The sequence below is a fragment of the Sebastes fasciatus genome, chromosome 6, assembly GCF_043250625.1.
Source record: "Sebastes fasciatus isolate fSebFas1 chromosome 6, fSebFas1.pri, whole genome shotgun sequence".
NCBI lineage: Eukaryota > Metazoa > Chordata > Actinopteri > Perciformes > Sebastidae > Sebastes > Sebastes fasciatus.
In genome coordinates this window covers 37,482,720-37,507,719 of record NC_133800.1, presented here as the reverse complement: position 1 = coordinate 37,507,719, position 25,000 = coordinate 37,482,720, and the positions used below count along the sequence as shown (strand labels likewise).

At 44.6% G+C, this 25,000-nt stretch overlaps 2 protein-coding genes across 3 annotated transcripts in view; one reads left to right on the top strand and one right to left on the bottom strand.

Moving 5' to 3' along the window:
• cntrl (centriolin) overlaps nt 1-20,276 on the top strand; it is a 56,357-nt gene extending 36,081 nt beyond the window's left edge. The window contains exons 23-42 of the mRNA XM_074639651.1: nt 618-806; nt 6,565-6,721; nt 6,797-7,008; nt 7,295-7,407; nt 8,706-8,835; nt 9,996-10,066; nt 10,154-10,330; nt 11,483-11,546; nt 11,743-11,895; nt 12,115-12,211; nt 13,258-13,643; nt 14,390-14,484; nt 14,574-14,689; nt 17,511-17,584; nt 17,689-17,769; nt 17,853-17,931; nt 18,026-18,201; nt 19,266-19,343; nt 19,533-19,595; nt 19,885-20,276. Of these exons, the coding sequence (XP_074495752.1) occupies nt 618-806; nt 6,565-6,721; nt 6,797-7,008; nt 7,295-7,407; nt 8,706-8,835; nt 9,996-10,066; nt 10,154-10,330; nt 11,483-11,546; nt 11,743-11,895; nt 12,115-12,211; nt 13,258-13,643; nt 14,390-14,484; nt 14,574-14,689; nt 17,511-17,584; nt 17,689-17,769; nt 17,853-17,931; nt 18,026-18,201; nt 19,266-19,343; nt 19,533-19,595; nt 19,885-20,022 (2,649 nt within the window). The 3' untranslated portion in view covers nt 20,023-20,276. The remainder of the gene's footprint in view (nt 1-617; nt 807-6,564; nt 6,722-6,796; nt 7,009-7,294; nt 7,408-8,705; nt 8,836-9,995; nt 10,067-10,153; nt 10,331-11,482; nt 11,547-11,742; nt 11,896-12,114; nt 12,212-13,257; nt 13,644-14,389; nt 14,485-14,573; nt 14,690-17,510; nt 17,585-17,688; nt 17,770-17,852; nt 17,932-18,025; nt 18,202-19,265; nt 19,344-19,532; nt 19,596-19,884) is intronic.
• Nucleotides 19,591-25,000, bottom strand: part of tti2 (TELO2 interacting protein 2) — a 5,897-nt gene continuing 487 nt past the window's right edge. The window contains exons 2-11 of one of the 2 annotated variants that reach the window (XM_074639656.1): nt 24,184-24,667; nt 23,866-24,074; nt 22,863-22,920; nt 22,568-22,696; nt 21,569-21,661; nt 21,214-21,407; nt 20,839-20,982; nt 20,514-20,673; nt 20,273-20,424; nt 19,591-19,995 (exon numbers count right to left, since the gene is read on the bottom strand). In XM_074639656.1, coding sequence (XP_074495757.1) covers nt 20,338-20,424; nt 20,514-20,673; nt 20,839-20,982; nt 21,214-21,407; nt 21,569-21,661; nt 22,568-22,696; nt 22,863-22,920; nt 23,866-24,074; nt 24,184-24,667 — 1,558 coding nt within the window. In that variant the 3' untranslated portion in view covers nt 19,591-19,995; nt 20,273-20,337. Of the gene's footprint in view, nt 19,996-20,272; nt 20,425-20,513; nt 20,674-20,838; nt 20,983-21,213; nt 21,408-21,568; nt 21,662-22,567; nt 22,697-22,862; nt 22,921-23,865; nt 24,075-24,183; nt 24,775-25,000 lie in introns of those variants that run through there. The other variant, XM_074639658.1, reaches the window with a different exon arrangement.

Here is a 25,000-nt window from a genome sequence, read left to right as displayed (position 1 = left end):
CAGACGTAGTAACACGGCTGGAGACGGACACATGCAGAGCAGACGTAGTAACACGGCTGGAGACGGACACATGCAGAGCAGACGTAGTAACATCGCTGGAGACGGACACAGGCAGAGCAGACGTAATAACACCGCTGGAGACGGACACAGGCAGAGCAGACGTAGTAACATCGCTGGAGACGGACACAGGCAGAGCAGACGTAATAACACGGCTGGAGACGGACACAGGCAGAGCAGACGTAGTAACACGGCTGGAGACGGACACATGCAGAGCAGACGTAGTAACACGGCTGGAGACGGACACAGGCAGAGCAGACGTAGTAACACGGCTGGAGACGGACACATGCAGAGCAGACGTAGTAACACGGCTGGAGACGGACACATGCAGAGCAGACGTAATAACACCGCCAGATCTTCAAGGCTCTGATCAGCCTTCAAACACACTTTTATCTCACCGCCGTCCCTCATCTCATCTCACTCTAGCTTGTATTCTCTATATGTGGTTTGCTTAGTGAGTTTATCTCTGTCTTGTTCTGTGTTTTTGCTCTAAGTGCTATAAAGATTATTATTATCATTGAGGCTAATTAGTGATTTTGGTTCCTGTGTGATGTTGTCAGAACTCTGTGGAGGAGACGGACGGCAGCTTCCTCCAACCTGAAGGACGCGAACCCACTCCCAGACTGAGACAGAGGCTGGACCGGACCAGGACCAGGACCAGGACCAGGACCAGGACCAGGACCAGGACCAGGACCAGGACCAGGACTAGAGATGGAGGACAGTGGTGCTTCATACCTCCTGGACACAGTGTGAGACACATAAACTCTGTCTGTCTGATATTGACCTGATTATCAGCTAACGTACTGCTCCAAGCTGATCTGGACTTCTGACAAAGAAATGTGAAGTGATGATTAAAGAAGAGTGGGATCACTGAGATGGACAGAACCAATGAAGTTTAGAACATTGTGTTTAATGTATAGAAACTGACAGTCTGGGGCTGGTTTGTCCAAAGTGAGGTCACATTAAACTGACAGATCAGTGAAGGGGGTTCTGTAAAGAGTCCCCTGATGTTCCCTCTCTGTGTACGACAGACAGTCCCTGTTTGGTCTCTCACACAGTGACTCACAGTGACTCACATTGACTCACATTGACTCACAGTGACTCACATTGACTCACAGTGACTCACAGTGACTCACATTGACTCACAGTGACTCACATTGACTCACAGTGACTCACAGTGACTCACATTGACTCACAGTGACTCACATTGACTCACAGTGACTCACAGTGACTCACATTGACTCACAGTGACTCACAGTGACCCAATGTGACTCACAGTCAAATCAAATCAAATCAATTTATTTTTGTATAGCGTCAAATCACAACAGAAGTTATCTCAAGACGCTTTATATATAGAGCAGGTCTATGACCGTACACCATAGTTTAGAGACCCAACAGGATCCACCAAGCGCACTGTGGCCAGGAACAACTCCCCGATTACTGGGAAGAAACCTGGAGCAGAACCGGGCGCAGGGCGGGCAGCCATCTGCCGAGACCGGCTGGGGGGACAGATAGATAGAGAGAGAGAGAGAGAGATAGATAGAGAGAGAGAGAGATAGAGAAGCAGCCACAATAGCAGTCTAGCAGCTGTAATAGCTAATACAAGTAGGACTGATAACACAAAACCAATAGTGGTGGATGGAAAGAGTGATAATACAACTATCGGAAAGCCAGCACTGTCCAGCATCTCTCCTCAGTACGTCCATGTGTGTTGGTGTGGGACGTCCCTGCGATCGATGCCCGTGCGTTGGTTCCTGCAGCATCAGCATGCTTGCTGGGAGCTCTTGATGTCTTTGGCAGTGATTGAGAAGTGTTATTCTCCAGGCTGCCACATTGTCACTAGGTGTTGGAAATCCCTCGTTAGCATTGGTAGTCCCTCGTACAGACGTAGTTAATTAGGGATGGTAGCAGTTGGTGTCAAGCAGGCACCGACGCGGCAGCAGATGCAGCCACAATACCGGAGACCACCAAGATCCAGGTGAAACCCTGCTCCAAGTGTACCCATGCTCCAGGTATAACCTCGCTCCAGGTGTGATCCCGCTCCAGGTGTGACCCCGCTCCACGGTTAGCTGCGAGACAAGGAGGCACAAGGACTCCCGGGAAGGAATGAAGTTAGTAACAACATGGACATGGGACATGAGTATATACAGAAGGAGAGGGGAGCTCAGTGTGTCATAGGAAGTTCCTTATGACAGTGTGTCATAGGAAGTCCCCCGGCAGTCTATGCCTATAGCAGCTTAAGTATAAGCGTTATCAAAGAGGAAAGTCTTTAGCCTACTCTTAAATGTAGAGACGGTGTCTGCCTCCCGGACTGAAACTGGGAGCTGGTTCCAGAGAAGAGGAGCTTGATAGCTGAAGGCTCTTGCTCCCATTCTACTTTTGGAGACTCTAAGAACCTCAAGTAACCCTGCATTCTGTGAGCGCAGTGCTCTAGTGGGGTAGTAGGGTACTATGAGCTCTTTAAGATATGATGGGGCCTGACCGTTTAGCGCTTTGTAGGTGAGGAGGACGATTTTAAAATCTATTCTGGATTTTACAGGCAGCCAGTGCAGAGAAGCTAATACAGGCGTAATATGATCTATTTTTCTAGTTCTAGTCAGTACACGTGCTGCAGCATTCTGGATCAACTGGAGAGTCTTAAAAGACTTATTGGAGCAGCCTGATAATAAGGAATTGCAGTAATCGAGTCTAGAGGTAACAAATGCATGGACTAATTTTTCTGCATCATTTTGACACAGGATGTGCCTGATCTTCGCAATGTTACGTAGATGAAAGAAGGCAGTCCGTGAGGTTTGTTTTATGTGAGAGTTAAAGGACATATCCTGGTCGAAGACAACTCCCAGGTTCCTTACGGTGGTGCTGGAGGCCAGGGCAATGCCATCTAAAGTAACTATATCATTAGATAATTTGTTTCGGAGGTGCTCAGGGCCTAGTACAATAACTTCAGTTTTGTCTGAGTTTAACATCAGGAAATTGCAGGTCATCCAGGTTTTTATGTCCTTAAGGCATGCTTGAAGTTTAGTTAACTGGTTTGTTTCGTCTGGCTTGATTGATAGATATAATTGGGTATCATCTGCATAACAATGAAAGTTTATGGAGTGTTTTCTAATAACATTGCCTAAGGGAAGCATATATAAGGTAAATAGAATTGGTCCAAGTACAGAACCCTGTGGAACTCCGTGACTAACTTTGGCGTACATGGAGGACTCATCGTTGACATGTACAAACTGAGATCGATCTGATAAATAGGACTTAAACCAACTTAGTGCAGTTCCTTTAATGCCAATTAAATGTTCCAGTCTTTGTAATAGGATGTCATGGTCAATGGTGTCGAAAGCAGCACTGAGATCTAGCAAGACAAGTACAGAGACAAGTCCTTTGTCCGATGCCATTAGAAGGTCATTTGTAATTTTCACTAGTGCTGTCTCTGTGCTATGGTGCACTCTAAATCCTGACTGATAATCTTCGAATAAATGATTGTTCTGTAGGAAGTCACACAGCTGACTGGCAACTACTTTTTCGAGTATTTTGGAGGTAAAGGGAAGGTTAGATATAGGTCTATAGTTGGCTAGGACCTCTGGATCAAGAGTGGGCTTTTTAAGAAGAGGTTTAATTACAGCTACTTTAAAGGACTGTGGTACATAGCCTGTTAGTAGAGACACATTGATCATATCCAGTAAAGAGGTGCTAACTAGAGGTAAAACTTCTTTAAGCAGTTTAGTTGGGATGGGGTCTAGGAGACAGGTAGATGATTTAGATGAAGAGATCAGTGAAGTCAGTTTGTGGAGATCGATAGGAGAAAAGCAGTCTAAATATATATCAGGTTGTACAGCTGTTTCTAAGGTTCCTAAGTTTGAGGATAAATTGGTACCAGTTGACGGTAGGAGGTGATTAATTTAGTCTCTAATAGTTATGATTTTATCATTAAAGAAACTCATGAAGTCACTACTACTGAGGGTTGTAGGAATACATGGCTCAATAGAGCTGTGACTTTCTGTCAGCCTGGCTACAGTGCTGAATAGAAACCTAGGGTTGTTCTTATTTGTCTCTATTAATGATGAGTAATGGGCTGCTCTGGCATCACAGAGAGCCTTCCTATATGTTTTAAGACTATCTTGCCAGACTAAATGAGATTCTTCCTGTTTGGTGGAACGCCATATCCTTTCCAGTTTCCTCGATGCTTGCTTTAATTTGCGTGTTTGAGGGTTATACCATGGAGCTGACTTCCTTTGTTTTACTAACTTCTTTTTTAGAGGGGCAACAGAATCAAGTGTGACTCGCAGTGAGTCTGTAGCACTATCTACAAGATGATCAATTTGGGTAGGGCTAAAATTAGCATACGAGTCCTCTGTTATATTGAGACATGGTATTGAATTTAATGCTGATGGAATCGCTTCCTTAAATTTAGCTACAACACTATCGGATAGACATCTAGTGTACACACTTTTATCTGATGGTGTATAGTCTAGTAATAAGAATTCAAAAGTGATTAAATAACGGTCTGATAAAAGAGAGTTCTGTGGAAAAACAATTAAATGTTCAATTTCAACGCCATATGACATAACAAGGTCGAGGGTGTGGTTAAAGCGGTGAGTGGGTTTATGCACGTTCTGCGAGAAACCAATTGAATCTAATAAAGAGATAAACGCAGTACTGAGGCTATCATTATCAACGTCCACATGAATATTAAAATCACCTACTATAATGACTTTATCTGTTTTCAGGACTAAGCTTGATAGAAACTCTGAGAATTCAGATAGAAATTCAGAATATGGGCCTGGAGCGCGGTACACTATAACAAATAAAATTGGCTGTAGTGCTTTCCAGGTTGGGTGTGAAAGACTAAGAACAAGGCTTTCAAATGAGTTATAATTTAGTTTAGTTTTAGGGTTTATTAATAGGCTTGAGTCGAAGATGGCTGCAACTCCACCTCCTCGGCCGGTGTCTCGAGGAATGTGAGTATTAATATGACTCGGGGGAGTGGATTCGTTTAGGCTGACATATTCTTCCTGACACAGCCAGGTTTCAGTAAGACAAAATCAATCAATGTGATTATCTGATATTAAATCATTTACTAGTAGAGCTTTAGATGACAGAGATCTGATATTTAAGAGTCCACATTTAATTCTCCTGTTTTGTTGCTTTATTGCAGTGCTAGTGTTAGGTTTTATTAGATTATTATGTTTAACTCCTCTTCTGTTTACTTTTGATTTAATTAATTTAGGTGGGGCAGACACAGTCTCAGTGAGGTTTGGGGTTAAGCTATGGGTGGGTAACTGCTCTAATGGAAGCGCAGAGAAGTGTGTAAGACTACAGCTCTGCGTCCTGGAATGACCTCTGGTTTGTCATGGATTTGTTCCACCAACAATCTTGGTCAGATTTCTGGATAAGAGAGCCGCACCATCCAAAGTAGGATGAATGCCGTCTCTCCTAATCAGACCAGGAATTCCCCAGAAAGAGTTCCAATTGTCAATGAAGCCCACATCGTTTGCTGGACACCACCACGACAGCCAGCTGTGGAATGACTTCATGCGGCTATACATGTCGTCACTGGTCAAATTGGGGAGGGGACCAGAGAAAACTACGGAGTCCGACATTGTTTTTGCATATGCACACACCGATTGGACATTAACTTTGACTCACATTGACTCACAGTGACTCACATTGACTCACATTGACTCACATTGACCCACAGTGACTCACAGTGACTCACATTGACTCACATTGACTCACATTGACCCACAGTGACTCACAGTGACTCACATTGACTCACAGTGACTCACAGTGACTCACAGTGACTCACAGTGACTCACATTGACCCACATTGACTCACATTGACTCACAGTGACTCACAGTGACTCACAGTGACTCACAGTGACTCACATTGACCCACAGTGACTCACATTGACTCACATTGACCCACAGTGACTCACAGTGACTCACAGTGACTCACAGTGACTCACATTGACCCACAGTGACTCACAGTGACTCACATTGACTCACATTGACTCACATTGACCCACAGTGACTCACAGTGACTCACATTGACTCACATTGACCCACAGTGACTCACAGTGACTCACATTGACTCACATTGACCCACAGTGACTCACATTGACTCACATTGACCCACAGTGACTCACATTGACTCACATTGACCCACAGTGACTCACAGTGACTCACATTGACTCACAGTGACTCACAGTGACTCACAGTGACTCACATTGACCCACATTGACTCACATTGACTCACAGTGACTCACAGTGACTCACAGTGACTCACAGTGACTCACATTGACCCACAGTGACTCACAGTGACTCACAGTGACTCACAGTGACTCACATTGACCCACAGTGACTCACAGTGACTCACAGTGACTCACAGTGACTCACAGTGACTCACAGTGACTCACAGTGACCTGTATGTTGAGTTATTTCATCAGATAGTCGGAACACAGACTGATCTGTCCATCATGGGAACTAAAACTCTGTCTCTGTGTCTCTCAGGCTCCCAGTCTGGGCTCTCTGGGGACTCAGGACTCTGGTCTGGGTCTACAGTACCTCAGTTCTCCTGAGAGGAGGCGACAGCAGCACAGACCTCCCCCAGGAGGAGGAGGAGGGTACTGGGTCTTCATCCCTCCGTCTCACTCTGACTCTGACACAGGTAAACTCACCTGAGATGTTGTTGTGACTGTAGAGGAGCTGATCAGACCTTCAGACTGATGTAAAGTGTCTCCAGCAGCAGCAGAGTGGAGGGACAGCGGAGGAGGCAGCGACGCTGACGGGAGCTCCAGAGGACTCACTCCTCCTCCTCCTCCTCCTCCTCCTTATCCTCCTCCTCCTCCTGGCCCAGCTGTCTCTGCCGGGCTGGTTGGACCTGCCTGGCTCCTCTGTGGTTCGCCAGCAGGAGGCGCTGAGCTGCTCTGTAACATCCCAGAACACAGAGACACGGTGAGACCACAGAGACACACAAACCTGCTGCTGTGTGGTGTTGTACGGTAAACCCATACTAGAAAGGTATCGTGATACCTGGCTGTTAAAACGGTACGATACCTCGTTTTATTAGTACCGATACTTTAATAATGACGCTGTTTTAATACGAGCTGTGAGTTGCGTCGATGTGCGACCGCGGGGCCGTGTGTGTGTGTGTGTGTGTGTGTGTGTGCAACGCTCTGCTTTAGAGGACGCCATCAGGAGCAGGAAGTTCTAACTTTCCTACGTGTGTGTGTGTCAACAGGGAGACAGGTGTGTGTGTGAGTGTGTGCACAAAGAAGCAGAGCGTCTGGAGGAAGAGAAGAAGAAACTACGACTGGAAACCAAACAGCTACGACACACACTGAGACAACACAGGCAACACACACACACACTGAGACAACACAGGTAACACACACACACACACACTGAGACAACACAGGTAACACACACACACACACTGAGACAACACAGGTAACACACACACACACTGAGACAACACAGGTAACACACACACACACACTGAGACAACACAGGTAACACACACACACACTGAGACAACACAGGTAACACACACACACACACACTGAGACAACACAGGTAACACACACACACACTGAGACAACACAGGTAACACACACACACACTGAGACAACACAGGTAACACACACACACACACACTGAGACAACACAGGTAACACACACACACACTGAGACAACACAGGTAACACACACACACACACACTGAGACAACACAGGTAACACACACACACACTGAGACAACACAGGTAACACACACACACACACACACACACACACACACACACACACACACACTGAGACAACACAGGTAACACGCACACACACACACACACACACACACACACACTGAGACAACACAGGTAACACACACACACACACACACACACACACACACACTGAGACAACACAGGTAACACACACACACTGAGACAACACAGGTAACACACACACACACACACACACACTGAGACAACACAGGTAACACACACACACACACACACACACACTGAGACAACACAGGTAACACACACACACACACACACACACACACACACTGAGACAACACAGGTAACACACACACACACACACACACACACACACACTGAGACAACACAGGTAACACACACACACACACACACACAATGAGACAACACAGGTAACACACACACACACACACACACACACACACACTGAGACAACACAGGTAACACACACACACACACACACACACACACACACACACTGAGACAACATAGGTAACACACACACACACACACACACACACACACACACACTGAGACAACACAGGTAACACACACACACACACACTGAGACAACACAGGTAACACACACACACACAATGAGACAACACAGGTAACACACACACACACACTGAGACAACATAGGTAACACACACACACACACACACACACACACACACACTGAGACAACACAGGTAACACACACACACACACACACACACTGAGACAACACAGGTAACACACACACACACACACACACTGAGACAACACAGGTAACACACACACACTTATTTCATTCATTTAAAATTTTAATTGTCTCTAATTGTGTGCGTGTGTGTTTGTGTGTGCGTGTGTGTTTGTGTGTGTGTGTAGGAGTGTGATGCAGGTGTGTGATGAGGTGGAGTGTGTAGAGAAAACTCTGCTGAAGAGACGAGCTGAACTCCGTCAGGCTGACCGACTGCTGCTGGAGGCTCAGAGCTGCATACACACCAGCAGAGACAAGGTACACACTCATTGCTACACACCAGCAGAGACAAGATGCATTTATTTCAGACATAATTCAGACATTTTTCAGACTTTTATTCAGACATATATCGGCCTTCTTTCTGACGTATTTCAGACTTTTTTGGGCCATATTTCGGACATACTTTGGCCTTTTTTCGGCTTTCTTTCGGACGTATTTCAGACAGTTTTTTTACATATTTCAGCTTTTTTTCTGACATTTTTGGACACATTTTGTCCTTTTGTAGAAGTTAGCATGCAGCTTTAGCTCTGCTCTGTGTAGCTCTGCTTTTCCTGTCAATGTGTGAAACCCAAAGTGTTTCTATCCTTTACTGGATGTGTAGTGTTTACCACGCTGGATTTTTCACTTTTTTCTGCCTTTTTTTTACGACTTTTTACCTGTTTCTTTAAATATATTTTTCATCCTTTTACATTTTTCTTATATTTTTCTTATATTTTTTTCTTTTAAGTTTTTTGGATATTTTTCTGGCTTTTTTGGAAATTTTTTGGCCTTTGTGTTTATCAGACATTTTTCATTTTTTATTTTTTTTTACCTTTTTTGGAACATTTTTCAGAACATTTTCGGATTTTTGGGGACATTTTTCGTCGTTTTCTCTGTAATTCTTCTGACATTTTTCGGCCTTTTTTTAAGACATTTTCAGATATTTTTCAAATTTTTAGTTTTTACCTTTTTCGGAAATTTTTCGAAAAAAGCTTTGGACATTTTTCGTCCTTTTCGCTGTAATTCTAATGACATTTTTTGGCCTTTTTGTTTTTCAGACTTTTTTCTGACTTGTCTTTTACGTTTTTGGTATATTTTTCGTAAATGTTTCGGCCTTTTTTTTTTTTTTTACCTTTTTTTTTACTTTTTTGGGACATTTTCCAGAAATGTTTTGGAATTGTTTTTGGACATTCTTCGTCCTTTTCTCTGTAATTCCTCTGACATTTTTCCGCCTTTTTTTCAGACATTTTTCATATATTTTTCTGACTTTTTTTGTTTACCTTTTTGGGAATTTTTGGGATATTTTTCGAAAAAAACGTTGGACATTTTTTTCCTATTCTCTGTAATTAGGGGGGTGCAGGTCGTATCAGTACAGAGGTGAATTGATGTTTTTCCCACCCGTAACGTCTACACATTATCTCCCCGTCTGTCTCCTCCAGGTCAGCTCCGCTCAGCAGGATGCCGACGTGTCACAGCGCTCAGCTCAGGACGGCGCCGCACAGCACATCAGGTAAACTCACAGGTTGACCTCTGACCTCCAGGAAACAGCAGGTGATTCTTCTTCTTCTTCATCCTCATCATGTCAACTGATCTCCAGAGCACTGCAGGAGGAGGTGGAGGAGTCACTGAGGAGGAGGAGACAGGAGGAGGTGGAGGAGCTGAGGAGGTGGAGACAGGAGGAGGAGCAGAGACTGAGGGAAGTGGAGGAGCTGAGGAGGAGCAGAGAGGAGGAGCTCCAACAACATGGCTCAAAACTCCTCTCAGCTTCAGACAGGTACAGTGAAACAACTAGAGGTCTTTTACTCTGAAACAACTGGAGGTCTTTTACTCTGAAATAATTGGAGGTCTTTTACTCTGAAACAACTAGAGGTCTTTTACTCTGAAACAACTGGAGGTCTTTTACTCTGAAATAATTGGAGGTCTTTTACTCTGAAACAACTGGAGGTCTTTTACTCTGAAATAACTGGAGGTCTTTTACTCTGAAACAACTGGAGGTATTTTACTCTGAAACAACTGGAGGTATTTTACTCTGAAACAACTGGAGGTATTTTACTCTGAAACAACTGGAGGTATTTTACTCGGAAACAACTGGAGGTCTTTTACTTTGAAACAACTGGAGGTCTTTTACTCTGAAACAACTGGAGGTATTTTACTCTGAAACAACTGGAGGTCTTTTACTCTGAAACAACTGGAGGTATTTTACTCGGAAACAACTGGAGGTCTTTTACTCTGAAATAACTGGAGGTCTTTTACTCTGAAACAACTGGAGGTCTTTTACTCTGAAACAACTGGAGGTATTTTACTGTGAAATAACTGGAGATATTTTACTGTGAAATAACTAGAGGTCTTTTACTGTGAAATAACTGGAGGTCTTTTACTCTGAAACAACTGGAGGTATTTTACTGTGAAATAACTGGAGATATTTTACTGTGAAATAACTGGAGATATTTTACTGTGAAATAACTAGAGGTCTTTTACTGTGAAATAACTAGAGGTCTTTTACTCTGAAACAACTGGAGGTCTTTTACTCTGAAACAACTGGAGGTCTTTTACTCTGAAACAACTGGAGGTCTTTTACTGTGAAATAACTGGAGATATTTTACTGTGAAATAACTAGAGGTCTTTTACTGTGAAATAACTAGAGGTCTTTTACTGTGAAATAACTAGAGGTCTTTTACTGTGAAATAACTAGAGGTCTTTTACTGTGAAATAACTAGAGGTCTTTTACTCTGAAATAACTAGAGGTCTTTTACTGTGAAATAACTAGAGGTCTTTTACTCTGAAACAACTGGAGGTCTTTTACTCTGAAATAATTGGAGGTATTTTATTGTGAAGCAACTACATTATGTACACAGTTCTTTGAGATAGCCTAACGTGTGTGTGTGTGTGTGTGTGTGTGTGTGTGTGTGTGTGTGTGTGTGTGTAGGTTATCTGAGGTGATGTCAGACCTGCAGGACTCTCAGAAGCGTCTCGACTCTCTCAACATTCAGGTAAACTCACGACTTCATCTTCATCTTCATCAGCTACCTGATTTTTTACAGGAGTTTCCAGGAGAGACAGAAGAGGTGGTGGAAGGAGGGAAACAACCTCTCTGTGAACTAGTGGTGCTCATCGTTTATACATCTATGAAAGCATTTAGAGTTTGCTCTTGTCTTGGTATTGAATCATGACTGGTCGTCCCTTCAGGTAGAGCAGCAGGATCAGAGGCTGCTTCAGAGGAGCGAGGAGCACCAAACAGCTGCAAACAGAGTGGAGGAGGTCAGAGAGGAGGAGCAGCGACTGAACTACAGAGTGGAGGAGGTCAGAGAGGAGGAGCAGCGACTGAACTACAGAGTCAAGGTGAGCAGAGGAGAGCAGGAGGTGATGCGGTAGGGCCTTTCACTGCGGTCACTCCTGATTGGTCTGTGAATATCTTTCACATTTTGCTGAACTATAGTTAGCAAAAGCTGAACAGCTGAAAGAAAACCAATAACCCGACTTCAGTGTAACGATCAGTAAATGTGACGTAGGAGGTTTTAGAGTTGAGGAGGAACCAGACTGTGGTTTGTGTTTCTGAAGGAGCTGATGGAGCAGCAGGAGGAGCTGCTGAGAGAGAAGAACGACGAAGAGATGAAACTCATCACACTGCAGTCTGAACTCAACACACACAGAGCAGGTAACCACACTCACACACACACACACACACATGCACACACACACACACACACACACACACACACACACACACAGAGCAGGTATCACAAACACCTGCAGTGACTGAGTAAAACCAAACTGACCCAGCAGATGGTTTGTTACACAGAACCATTACAGATATTGGACTTTTTTTCAGACTTCTGACATTTCTTAAACTTTTTTTTTTCCCAGACGTTTTTTTCATTTGTCAGACATCTTTTGGAATTTTTTACAGACTTTTTTGGACCATTTTTTAATTTTTTTAAAAAATTTTGGAAATTTCTTTAAACTTTTTTTTTTTCTGACATTTTTATTTACTTTTTTCAGATATTTTATTTTATTTTTTTAACTTTTTGGACATTTGTCGGACATGTTTTGACTTTTTTCAGAAAATGTTTTGACTTTTTTCAGATTTATTTTGGACATTTTATAACTTTTTTTCTGACATTTTTTATTTTATTTTTTCAGACCTTTTTCAGACTTTCGAAATATTTTGACCTCTTTTCTGACTTTTTTCAGACATTGTTCATGTTTGGTTGTTTTTTCTAAAGATTTTTTTCAGGCAATTTTCAGATTCTTCTGGGGATATTCTTTTGGCTTTTTTTCTGACATTTTCTGTACTTTTTTTTCAGACTTTTATCGGACTTTTTTTTGATAATATTTCAGACTTTCTTTTGGGATATTTTTCAGAATTTTTAAAAAACTTTTTTTCAGACTGTTTTCAGACTTTTCTTTTACTTTTTTCAGACTTCTTTTAGACATTTTTTTAAAATATTTTTTTCGGATATTTTTCGGACATTTTTTGGACATTTTAATGAGGACGAGTTACATATTAAACCTTTAAGTATCCTTAAAAATATGATTTTCTGGGTGCAGTAGTTAAACCCAAACTCCAGGAAACAAAACATGTGTTCAGAAACCTTGTTGAGGCCGTGTTGGATTCTCTCTGCCTCATTAGATGGTGATGAAGTGTCTGCAGTCTCATTTCAAAGATTATAACTCAACATGTGTCCTTGTGTTTGTGTCCAGAGCTAAAACGGATCCTTCAGGAGCTACTTGCAGAGCAGCAGGCGCTGGAGGAAGTGAAAATCAAACGCACCCAGAGTCTCCAGCGGCTCCACAAGAAGCAGGATCAGCTGGACAGACTGCAGGACGAGGTGGACAGGACGAAGGACGAACTGGACAGGAAGCAGGTGGAGGTGGACAGGATGAGGGACGAACTGGACGGGACGCGGGATGAAGTGGACAAGAGGAAGGACGAGCTGGAAAAGAAGCAGGAGGAGGTGGACAGGAGGACGGACGAAGCGGACAAGAGAAGGGAAGAGCTGGCTGAGCTGCAACAGGAAGTTGAGTCGCTCAGAAAGGACGCAGAGATTCATCTGACGGAGACAAAACGACAGAGAACAGAACTGCAGGTCGGTGGAAGACATTTCAGAAACTTCATATTATTGTAACTGATCGTTGATTAGTGGGGGCGGGAAAAATAATCCATTCACTATGTATCACGATTTAAATTCTTTATGATTTCTAAATCGATGTTTTAATGTCAGAATCAATATATCTGCTTCATCTGAGTCTATGTGGAGGTAGAAGGAAGTTACCGCTTTTATTGTGGTAGTCTGAGTAACGTGATGTCATATCCGTTCCGTATCCGTCAACCAAAATAAACCTCAGAGAGTGTAAAACGTTGGAGGGTCGTCGTGGATACGACCTGCACCCTCCCATGTTAAATCCAGCGTGGTAAACACTACACATCCAGTAAAGGACTTACATTTCTTTTAGATATTCTTTTATTATATCTATTATAATATATATATATATTTATTATAGATATTTACTTTTATTAGACTTCTTTTCAGAAATTTTTCAGACTTTTTTTGGGGGATATTTTTCAGATTTTTTTGCTTTTGTTGGACATTTTTCAGAATTTTTTCCGCCATTTTCAAAAAACATTGAACTTTTTTCCAACATTTTTTTCAACTTTTTTTCAGACTTTGTATGTAATTGCGCTACATGAAAGTTGTCTTGCTTTGCTCATGGTTTATTCCAACCAATTACTCTTTTTTATTCTTTGATCTCCCTTTTGCTTTTCAAAAGTACAGCGACCTCCTCTTCCTCCTCTGATACGTTATCCTGGATGTTGGTTATGTTTTGTGTGCAGGAGCTGCAGGAGGAGCTGAGCAGGAGGAGGGAGGAGAGGAGCAGCCTGCAGAAGCAGTGTAAACACCTGGAGGCCAGACGGAGGCACGCTGACAGGTACATACAGTACATCCACATACTGTCTATAGAGACACAGCAGAGGTTATTCAGACGGTGTTCAGATGAAACACGTTAATGTGTTTCAGGAGTCTGTCGGCGGTGGAGGTGGAGCTCACTAAACAGAGGGAGGAGCACAGCCAAGCCCAGCTTCTCAAACAGGAAGTGGTCAAAGATGTAGAAGCCAGTCAGGAGCAGCTTAACGGTATGACATCATCACTTAGAATTCACATTATAACGTACAAATGGTGACATAGAGACAATAATATACAAGGTTAACATACATACTATACTATAACTTATAGACTAAGTTTTTTATGACTTTTTACAACATATTATACTATAAATATATGATTTTTCAACATACTACACCATAAGAGTTTAAGACATTTTCCGACATAGTATACTATGACTTTTCATTACTTTCAGTCAGTATAGTATGTTGAAAAATTTCCCCATAAAAAGTCATAGTTTAGTATGTCGAAACATTTTATGGAAAATAGTCATAGTTTGTCGAAATTCTTTGCAAAAAAAAGTCATAGTATAGAATGTCGAAATTTTTTGCGAAAAAAGTCATATAATATGGAAAAAAGTTCATGAAAAAAAGTCATAGTATATGTCGAAAAATTTCATGAAAAAAAAAATATATAGTATGTTAAAATGTATTGCAAAAAAAGTCATAGTATAGTATTGAAATTCTTTGCAAAAAAAAGTCATAGTATAGTATGTCGAAATTTTTGTGAAAAAAGTCATAGTAATGTTGAAAATTTCATAAAAAGTCATAGTAAAATATGTCTAACTTTTTTGCGAAAAAAAAAGTCATAGTATATAGTATGTTGAAACATTTCATTGAAAAAAAAGTCATAGTATAGTATGTCGAAAAACTTTCATGAAAAAAGTCATAGTATAGTATGTCGAAATGTTTTGCAAAAAAAGTCATAGTATAGTATGTCAAAAAATTTCATTGAAAAAAGTCATAGTATAGTATGTTGAAAAATTTCATGAAAAAAAAATAATATAGTATGTCGAAATGTTGAAATGCTGAAGGCTCTGGGTGGGGAGGGGCTGTCTTGGATGACACGTCTCTTCAACACCGCGTGGAAGTCGGTGACAGTGCCTAAGGAGTGGCAGACCGGGGTGGTGGTTCCCCTTTTCAAAAAGGGGGACCAGAGAGTGTGTGCCAATTACAGGGGTATCACACTGCTCAGCCTCCCTGGTAAAGTCTACTCCAAGGTGCTGGAAAGGAGGGTTCGGCCGATAGTCGAACCTCAGATCGAAGAGGAACAATGCGGATTCCGTCCTGGCCGTGGAACAACGGACCAGCTTTTCACTCTCGCAAGGATCCTGGAGGGGGCCTGGGAGTATGCCTATCCAGTCTACATGTGTTTTGTGGACTTGGAGAAGGCATATGACCGGGTCCCCCGGGAGATACTGTGGGGGGTGCTGCGGGAGTATGGGGTGAGGGGGGCACTTCTCAGGGCCATCCAATCCCTGTACGCCCAAAGCGAGAGCTGTGTTCGGATCCTCGGCAATAAGTCGGACTCGTTTCCGGTGGGGGTTGGCCTCCGCCAGGGCTGCGCTTTGTCACCAATCCTGTTCGTGATATTCATGGACAGGATATCGAGGCGTAGTCGGGTGGAGGAGGGTTTGCAGATCGGTGTGCTGAGGATCTCATCGCTGCTTTTTGCAGATGATGTGGTCCTGTTGGCATCATCGGTCTGCGACCTCCAGCACTCACTGGATCGGTTCGCAGCCGAGTGTGACGCAGTCGGGATGAGAATCAGCACCTCTAAATCTGAGGCCATGGTTCTCAGCAGGAAACCGGTGGTTTGCCTACTCCGGGTAGGGAATGAGTCCTTACCCCAAGTGAAGGAGTTTAAGTATCTCGGGGTCTTGTTCGCGAGTGAGGGGACGATGGAACGTGAGATTGGTCGGAGAATCGGAGCAGCAGGGGCGGTATTGCATTCGCTTTACCGCACCGTTGTGACGAAAAGAGAGCTGAGCCGGAAGGCAAAGCTCTCGATCTACCGTTCAATCTTCGTTCCTACTCTCACCTATGGTCATGAGGGCTGTGTCATGACCGAAAGAACGAGGTCGCGGGTGCAAGCGGCCGAAATGGGTTTCCTCAGGAGGGTGGCTGGCGTCTCCCTTAGAGATGGGTGAGAAGCTCAGTCATCCGTGAGGGACTCGGAGTAGAGTCCTTGCTCCTTTGCGTCGAAAGGAGCCAGTTGAGGTGGTTCGGGCATCTAGCACGGATGCCTCCTGGGCGCCTCCCTTGGGAGGTGTTCCAGGCACGACCAGCTGGGAGGAGACCACGGGGAAGACCCAGGACTAGATGGAGAGATTATATCTCTACTCTGGCCTGGGAACGCCTCGGGATCCCCCAGTCAGAGCTGGTTAATGTGGCCCGGGAAAGGGAAGTTTGGGGTCCCCTGCTGGAGCTGTTGCCCCCGCGACCCGATCCCGGATAAGCGGTTGAAGATGGATGGATGGATGGAAATGTTTTGCAAAAAAAGTCATAGTATAGTATGTTGAAAAATTTCATAAAAAGTCATAGAATTAATATGTCGAACTTTTTTGCGAAAAAAGTCATAGTATAATATGTCTTAGAAAATTTCATGAAAAAGTCAGTTTAGTATGTCGAAATTCTTTGCAAAAAAAAAGTCATAGTATAGTTTGTTGAAAAAATTTCATTGAAAAAAAAGTCATAGTATAGTATGTTGAAAAATTTCATGAAAAAAAAATAATATAGTATGTCGAAATGTTTTGCAAAAAAAGTCATAGTATGTCGAAAAACATTTTCGCAAAAAAAAAAGTCGTAGTATAGTATGTCGAAGTTTTTTTTGCGAAAAAATGTCATAGTATAGTATGTTGAAAAATTTCATTAAAAAATGTCATAGTATAATATGTCGAAACATTTCATGAAAGAAAAGTCAGAGTATAGTATATCCAAATATTTCGCGAAAAAAAGTCATAGTATAGTATGACGAAAAGTGTCACATTATTATCTGATGTTTGCGTTTCAGAGAACTCGGAGCTTCTGTCTCTGCTCAGTGAACGAGTGGAGGAGAAAAAGAAACACCTGCAGACTCTGGAACAGGTGAACACACACACACACACACGGAGACAGGTGTGAACGGTGTTTATATATATATATATATATATATATATATATATTCCTGATGAGTGTATCTGTGTCTGTAGGAGCTGAATGAGTCCCGTCAGCAGCAGCAGCAGAGAGAAGAACACCTGAAGGAGCTGGACACACTGATAGAAGACAAACAGGTAGAATAAGTCTGCTAATCGATCCACTGATTGATTGATTAATAGTTTCAGGCCGATACTCTCTGATACTGTGTGTCTGTCAGGATGTTAAAGCTGCAGTGTGTCAGCTGGACGAGAGGAGGCGCCGTCTGGACCAACAGCAGCAGCAGATCCACCACATCAGTCAGTATCAATCAATCAATCAATCACTCTGCTCCAGATACTTTGATTTATATGTTTACAGATATTATATGTTTGATTCACTGTGATTGATCAGAGGAGGAGCTGCAGCAGAGAGAGAAACAGCTGATCCACAAGGAGGAGGAGCTACAACAGCAGGGGGAGGAGCTAAAACAGCAGGGGGAGGAGCTACAGCTGAAGGAGGAGGAGCTACAAAAGACACGCAAGGAGCTTCGAGTGAAAGAGGATGAACGCCACGAGACAGGAGAGGAGGTGAAGCATCACAAACAATGATTGAATACGTAACGGATAACGTACAGCTAGCGGGTCATTGTTGTGAAATAATCCCCAACGGTGCGATGGAACCCTCCGCTTTGCGTCGGGTTCCATCGCTTTCATCGCCCTGAAGGGTTTATTCCCCAACAGGGACCCGCTAGCTGTACGTTATCCTGATTATTACACAGCTACTTACTGAACTAATCAATCATTTAACACAAAAACAGTCCTCCAAAGTCCCACATCAGAGCTGTGTCCATAGCGACGGTCCGTTATACATAGCGACGGTCTGTTATACGTAGCGACGGTCTGTTATACGTAGCGACGGTCTGTTATACATAGCGACGGTCTGTTATACGTAGCGACGGTCTGTAAGACGTAGCGACGGTCTGTTATACTTAGCGACGGTCTGTTATACGTAGCGACGGTCTGTAAGACGTAGCGACGGTCTGTTATACATAGCGACGGTCTGTTATACGTAGCGACGGTCCGTTTGTATGTAGCGACGGTCCGTTATACGTAGCGACGGTCCGTTTTACGTAGCGACGGTCCGTTATACATAGCGACGGTCCGTTTTACGTATCGACGGTCCGTTATACGTAGCGACGGTCCGTTATACGTAGCGACGGTCCGTTTTACGTATCGACGGTCCGTTATACGTAGCGACGGTCCGTTTTACGTATCGACGGTCCGTTATACGTAGCGACGGTCCGTTATACGTAGCGACGGTCCGTTTTACGTATCGACGGTCCGTTATACGTAGCGACGGTCCGTTATACGTAGCGACGGTCCGTTTTACGTATCGACGGTCCGTTATACGTAGCGACGGTCCGTTATACGTAGCGACGGTCCGTTTTACGTATCGACGGTCCGTTATACGTAGCGACGGTCCGTTATACGTAGCGACGGTCCGTTTTACGTATCGACGGTCCGTTATACGTAGCGACGGTCCGTTATACGTAGCGACGGTCCGTTACACGTAGCAACGGTCTGTAACTGTTGATCTAACAGGCTGTTGGTGTAACAGGCTGTAATGTGTGTAATGTGTGTAATGTGTGCAGGTGGACAGCAGGGAGGTGTCAGAGGACGAGTCTTTCTACCTTTCTACAGCTGGTCTCAGATCAGCCTTCAGCTCTGAGGTGAGACCTGAACTCAGGTGACCGCTGACCAACGTTACAATAGTTTTCACTTCTCTATTTGGAGGGACATGTTGTTGTTGTTGTTGTTATTGTTGTTATTGTTATTATTGTTGTTGTTCTTCATGTAATATCATTTTAAAGTATTATTTTAGTATTTTAGTGGTGATCATGTGTGTGACTGTGTTTCAGGAGGAGAGGTGGACGGTGGAACTACAGAGAGAAAGACTGAGACAACAAGAGGACCGACTGAAGGTAAAACAAGATTTAATTAAGAACTCTTCACATATTTACAACCAGACTGATGCTTCTAGTTTTACAGTAAATCATCACAAACTGTTGACCTGATGACGTCCACATCATCCAGTCTCACTTTATTTTTCCTGTTGGTACTTTAAGGAGATTTTGATGCTGATACTTCTGGACTTGTAACAGAGTCTTTCTACACTGTAGTGTCAGTACAGATAGTCCAGATCAGAGTACTTCTTCCAGATCTAGTACCTGCTCAGTGAACCCGTCTGTCTGTCTCTGTCGTTGTTTTGAGGCTCGTCTTCGTTGCCGTCTCTGGAACCAGCAGGAGAATCTGGAGGAGAGACGACTGGAGACGGAGGAGACGGTTCTGGTTCTGAAGACCAGACTGGACCAGCTGGACTCACTGATAACACACCAGAACACACCGTGAGACAGAGGAGACGGTTCTGGTTCTGAAGACCAGCTGGACTCACTAACACTGTGTATTATTATTATTATTATTATTATATATCATGTTGGATGTTAGAAGTTCCAGTAGCACCTGAATGCAGCACTATCATGACTGACTAGAACTGAATATTCCTGATGTCAGTGAATGTAACATCTGTATGAACCATGTGACCAGATGTTGTTATATTTTATACATTAAATATTTATATCTGTGAATAAATCAAACACACCTGCCGCTTCGTCCGTCCGTCTCTCAGGAATCAGTCACACCTCCAGGTGTTCCAGGTGTGCTGCATCACCTCTCTGTCGTCATGGTTACTGTTGCTAGGCAGCGTAGCACCTCAGAGCTGCAGCAGCTGCTGTCGACCTGCCGGAGGAGACGCTGACAGACAGAGAGACAGACAGGTGAGCGTCTTCAGAGAGGACAGTTGAATCTGGACTACAGGTGAGTCGGTCAGCAGGTGAACTCACCTGCAGGTCTCCGTGACAACAGCCGTCCAGCAGCTGGAGACAGAGACACGTCTGATTCATCATCTTCTGTCTCACTGAGTCACTGAGCTGACCGTCTGAAGACACGGCAACCAGCAACTTCAACAGGCAACGCAGCAACACGGCAACACGACACGCCATCCTGAGAGAGAGAGAGACGGAGAGAGACAGAAAAGAGACAGAGACAGGTGTAGAGACAGGTAGAGAGAGAGACAAAGACTTTAGAACATTTTAAAGTCCCCAACATATAAAGGCTATTGTGAGAGTGAGTATGTGTGTGTGTGTGTGTGTGTGTGTGAGTTCTGACCGTGGCCAGGCTGCTCTGCTGGTTTTCTCCAGAACCTCCAAAATCTTCAGTCGACTCGTCTCCTCTGGTGGATCTCTGACCTCCAGGTATCCCAGCACCACCCGCTCCACCTGCCGCAGGTGTCTGCACACCGCCACGCCCATCCTGACCCGGTACACAAAACAAACACACCCTGAGACCTCCTCTTCTGACTCCACCCGCCTGAGAGCCTGCTGCAACACCACTAACTCCACCCGCCTGAGAGCCTGCTGCAACACCACTAACTCCACCCGCCTGAGAGCCTGCTGCAACACCACTAACTCCACCCGCCTGCTGCAACACCCCTAACTCCACCCGCCTGCAGCTCCAGGAGCAGATTTCCAATGCTCCTCTTACCTGTCTATGTACGCCGGCAGAGCGGAGGCGTAGACGCGCCGCAGCGCCACCTTGTGCTCCGCCTCCATGTGAGTCAGGACCAGACGCAGCACGTTGTCATGGCGACAGGACTTCCTGCGGGACGAGGAGGCGGCGAGAGAGGAGGGGGGCTTCTCCAGAACCAGCAACAGGTCCAACAGAGCCCACAGGACCGACTACAGACAGAGACAGTACAAGTACTCTGTTACAGTAGAAGTACTAATACCAGAGTCTGTATTAATGTAAAACAATGATTCAACCTGATTGGACGGTTCTGAACATCTGACCTCAGATCAGAGTGTGTGTGTGTGTGTGTGTGTGCGCGTGCGTGCGTTACCTGTATGACAGCAGGCTCTGAGGTGTTCAGGTGTTTGAATAACGCCTGGTAGACGACTTCTGCTCTGTTGAACTGACGCAGATCTGCAGCAGGCTGAACACACAGTCATCTTCATCTTCATCATCACCAACATCATCACCAACATCATCTTCATCATCATCATCATCATCATCATCACATGCTAGGGCTGTCAATCAATTCAAATATTTAACTGTGATTAATCTCATGTTTTATCTGTTCTAAATGAACCTTAAAGGAGATTAGTCCAGTATTTAATCCTCTTATCAACATGGGAGTGGACAAATATGCTGCTTTATGTAAATGTATTTATATATTTATTATTGTAAATTAATGAACAACACAAATCAATGACAGATATTGATCCAGAAACCCTCACAGGTACCGCATTTAGAATAAAACAATATGCTCCAATCATAACATGGCAAACTGCAGCCCAACAGGCAACAACAGCTGTCAGTGTGTCAGTGTGCTGACTTGACTATGACTTGCCCCAAACTGCATGTGATTATCATAAAGTGTGCGTGTCTGTAAAGGGGAGACTCATGGGTACCCATAGAACCCATTTACATTCACTGATCTGGAGGTCAGAGGTCAAGGGACCCCTTTGGAAATGGACATGACAGTTTGTCCTCTCCAACATTTAGTGTAAGTTTGGAGCGTTATTTAACCTCCTTCATGACCAGCTAGTATGACATGGTTGGTACCGATGGATTCATCAGGTTTTATAGTTTACTATGATACCAGGATCTTCACTCTAGCTTTAAAACTGAGCCGCTACAACCTGAAAACATGTTGTGTTTCACAAATTAGTGGCGTTAAAATGAATATGCGTAAACTTTGAGCCCTTCAGCTCAAAAACTGACCTCAGATAGAAAAAGACGCAGCGTTGTGTGTGCGTGCGTGCGTGCGTGCGTGCGTGCGTGCGTGCGTGCGTGCGTGCGTGCGTGCGTGCGTGCGTGCGTGCGTGCGTGTGCTCACCGTGTGGAGGACGATGTGGTGCAGACAGCGAATTCCCAGCATGCAGTTCTCTGGTCTGTAGTGGTCGTTGAGGAGGAGGGAGGGGGGGAGGAGGTGGGACAGGTGAGGGGAGAGAGAGGGGCGAGTCACCTGCACACACACAGAGAGAGAGAGAGAGAACACCTGAGAGAGGGACATCACTGACCTGAGAGAGTGACATCATCACACACCTGAGTGTAAAACTAGTTGTCAGTAGTTTAACTGATTTGTGTGTTAACTTATTATGACATCATCGCTGGACGAAGGTCAAACTGACCTGCAGGAGCGTCCACGCAAACACCAACTTCACCGCTTCACAACGCTGCCATGAGTCCCTGAAACACACACACACACACGATACACTTGTGAGGACATTCCCTCGCAATGACCATCACTACTGAATGATTAAAGGACCAGTCTGTAGGATCTGGTGACATCTAGAGGTGTGGTTGCAGATTGCAACCAGCTGAGTCCCCTCTCACTCCTCCCTTTACAAGACCGCTGTAACGTGAGTCACCGAGTGTTAAACCGCGGTAACGTCACGGTTTAACACTGCGGCTCACGTTACCTCAGTTTCACCAGCGTGTCGGAGAACTACGGTGGCCTTCAGGTGCCATAAAAACGTGAAAGTCTTTCTCTAGAGCAGAGTTTGGTTTGTCCGTTCTGGGCTCCCGTAGAAACAAGGAGGACTCTGAAGAGGACCAGCTCCCTCTGGAGATATGAAGGACTCATTCTAAGCTAACGGAAACAAGCTCATTTTACACTGATGAAAACAGTTATGAATATTATATTACATTTATGATAATAGATCCCCCGAAATGTTACACACTGGTCCTTTAAAGCATCACATAAACCTGATCTAAACCTGATCTAAACCTGATCTAACCCTGATCTAACCCTGATCTAAACCTGATCTAACCCTGATCTAAACCTGATCCAACCCTGATCTAAACCTGATCTAAACCTGATCTAAACCTGATCTAACCCTGATCTAAACCTGATCTAACCCTGATCTAAACCTGATCTAACCCTGATCTAAACCTGATCTAACCCTGATCTAACCCTGATCTAAACCTGATCTAACCCTGATCTAAACCTGATCTAACCCTGATCTAAACCTGATCTAACCCTGATCTAAACCTGATCTAAACCTGATCTAAACCTGATCTAAACCTGATCCAACCCTGATCTAAACCTGATCTAAACCTGAGAGAGATGAGAGCAGCTTCCTCTTCAGGAGGACGAACAGAAATAAAGATTTTAATGTAAATGATTCTCACTTGGTCAGCTGAGGCTGCAGGACGTCCAGGACTCCTCCCAGAATCCCTCTGCTCTTCCTCTTCTTCTCCTCCTCCTCCTCCTTCTCCTCCTCCTGTCCTCCGTCCCCCATCAGGAGGTGAGGAGAGTCCCTCCAGCCTCCCGCCCTCAGCAGCGCCTCCTGCAGGCTCTGAGCCGCCGCTCTGGAGGAGGAGCTGCTCCACGGCTGATCCTAAACACACAGCATCATGTTATTATGGTCTGTTATTTTAGAGGTTCTAGTGTCTGAAGAACCTCCTGAATACGAGATGGGTTCCATAAGGACCTCCCTCCAGACTCACCTGGAAATGAGTGACAGCGAACACACAGACAGGCGGCGCTACAGCCAGCAGCAGACCGGTCCGACCGCCTCCGTTTCCCAGAGTTCCCAGCAGCGCTGCGAGGGCGGAGCATACCGGTCCGGCTCGGCTCGGGACGCTCTGATAGGCTGAGGCCGGCAGAGAGCCGCTGTCGTCCTCGCAGAGCGGCAGAGCTGCACGGCAAATCAGAGCGCCAACCAGAGCGCCGTACGCCTCCTGAAGCTCCGCCCACTCATTGTTCTGATTGGACGAGAACAGCCAATGGGGGTCTGCTGTTTGGAAGAGCTGTTCCACCCGACCAATCAGGGAGCTCGTTTCAGAGTCGGAGGACGCACCAATCAGCTTCTCCTGCAGCCGAGACAGGAGCTCTGTGATTGGAGGAAGGGAGGCAGAGGGGAGGGGCTTCTCTGAGGAGGAGGAGGAGGAGGAGAGATGAAGGTCATGAAGTAAAGATGAAAGCTCCATACTGGAGGAGGAGGAAGAGAACGAAGACGAGAAGGAGGAGGAAGAAGAGGAGGAAGAAGAGGAAGAGGAGGAGGAGGAGGAAGAAGAGGAGGAAGAAAAGAAGAAGGAGGAAGAGGAGGAAGAAGAAGAAGAGGAGGAGGAGGAAGAAGAGGAGGAGGAAGAAGAAGAGGAGGAGGAAGAAGAGGAGGAGGAGGAAGAAGAAGAGGAGGAGGAAGAAGAGGAGGAGGAGGAAGAAGAAGAGGAGGAGGAGGAGGAGGAGGAGGAGGAAGAAGAAGAAGAAGAAGAAGAAGAAGAAGAAGAAGAAGAAGAAGAAGAAGAAGAAGAAGAAGAAGAA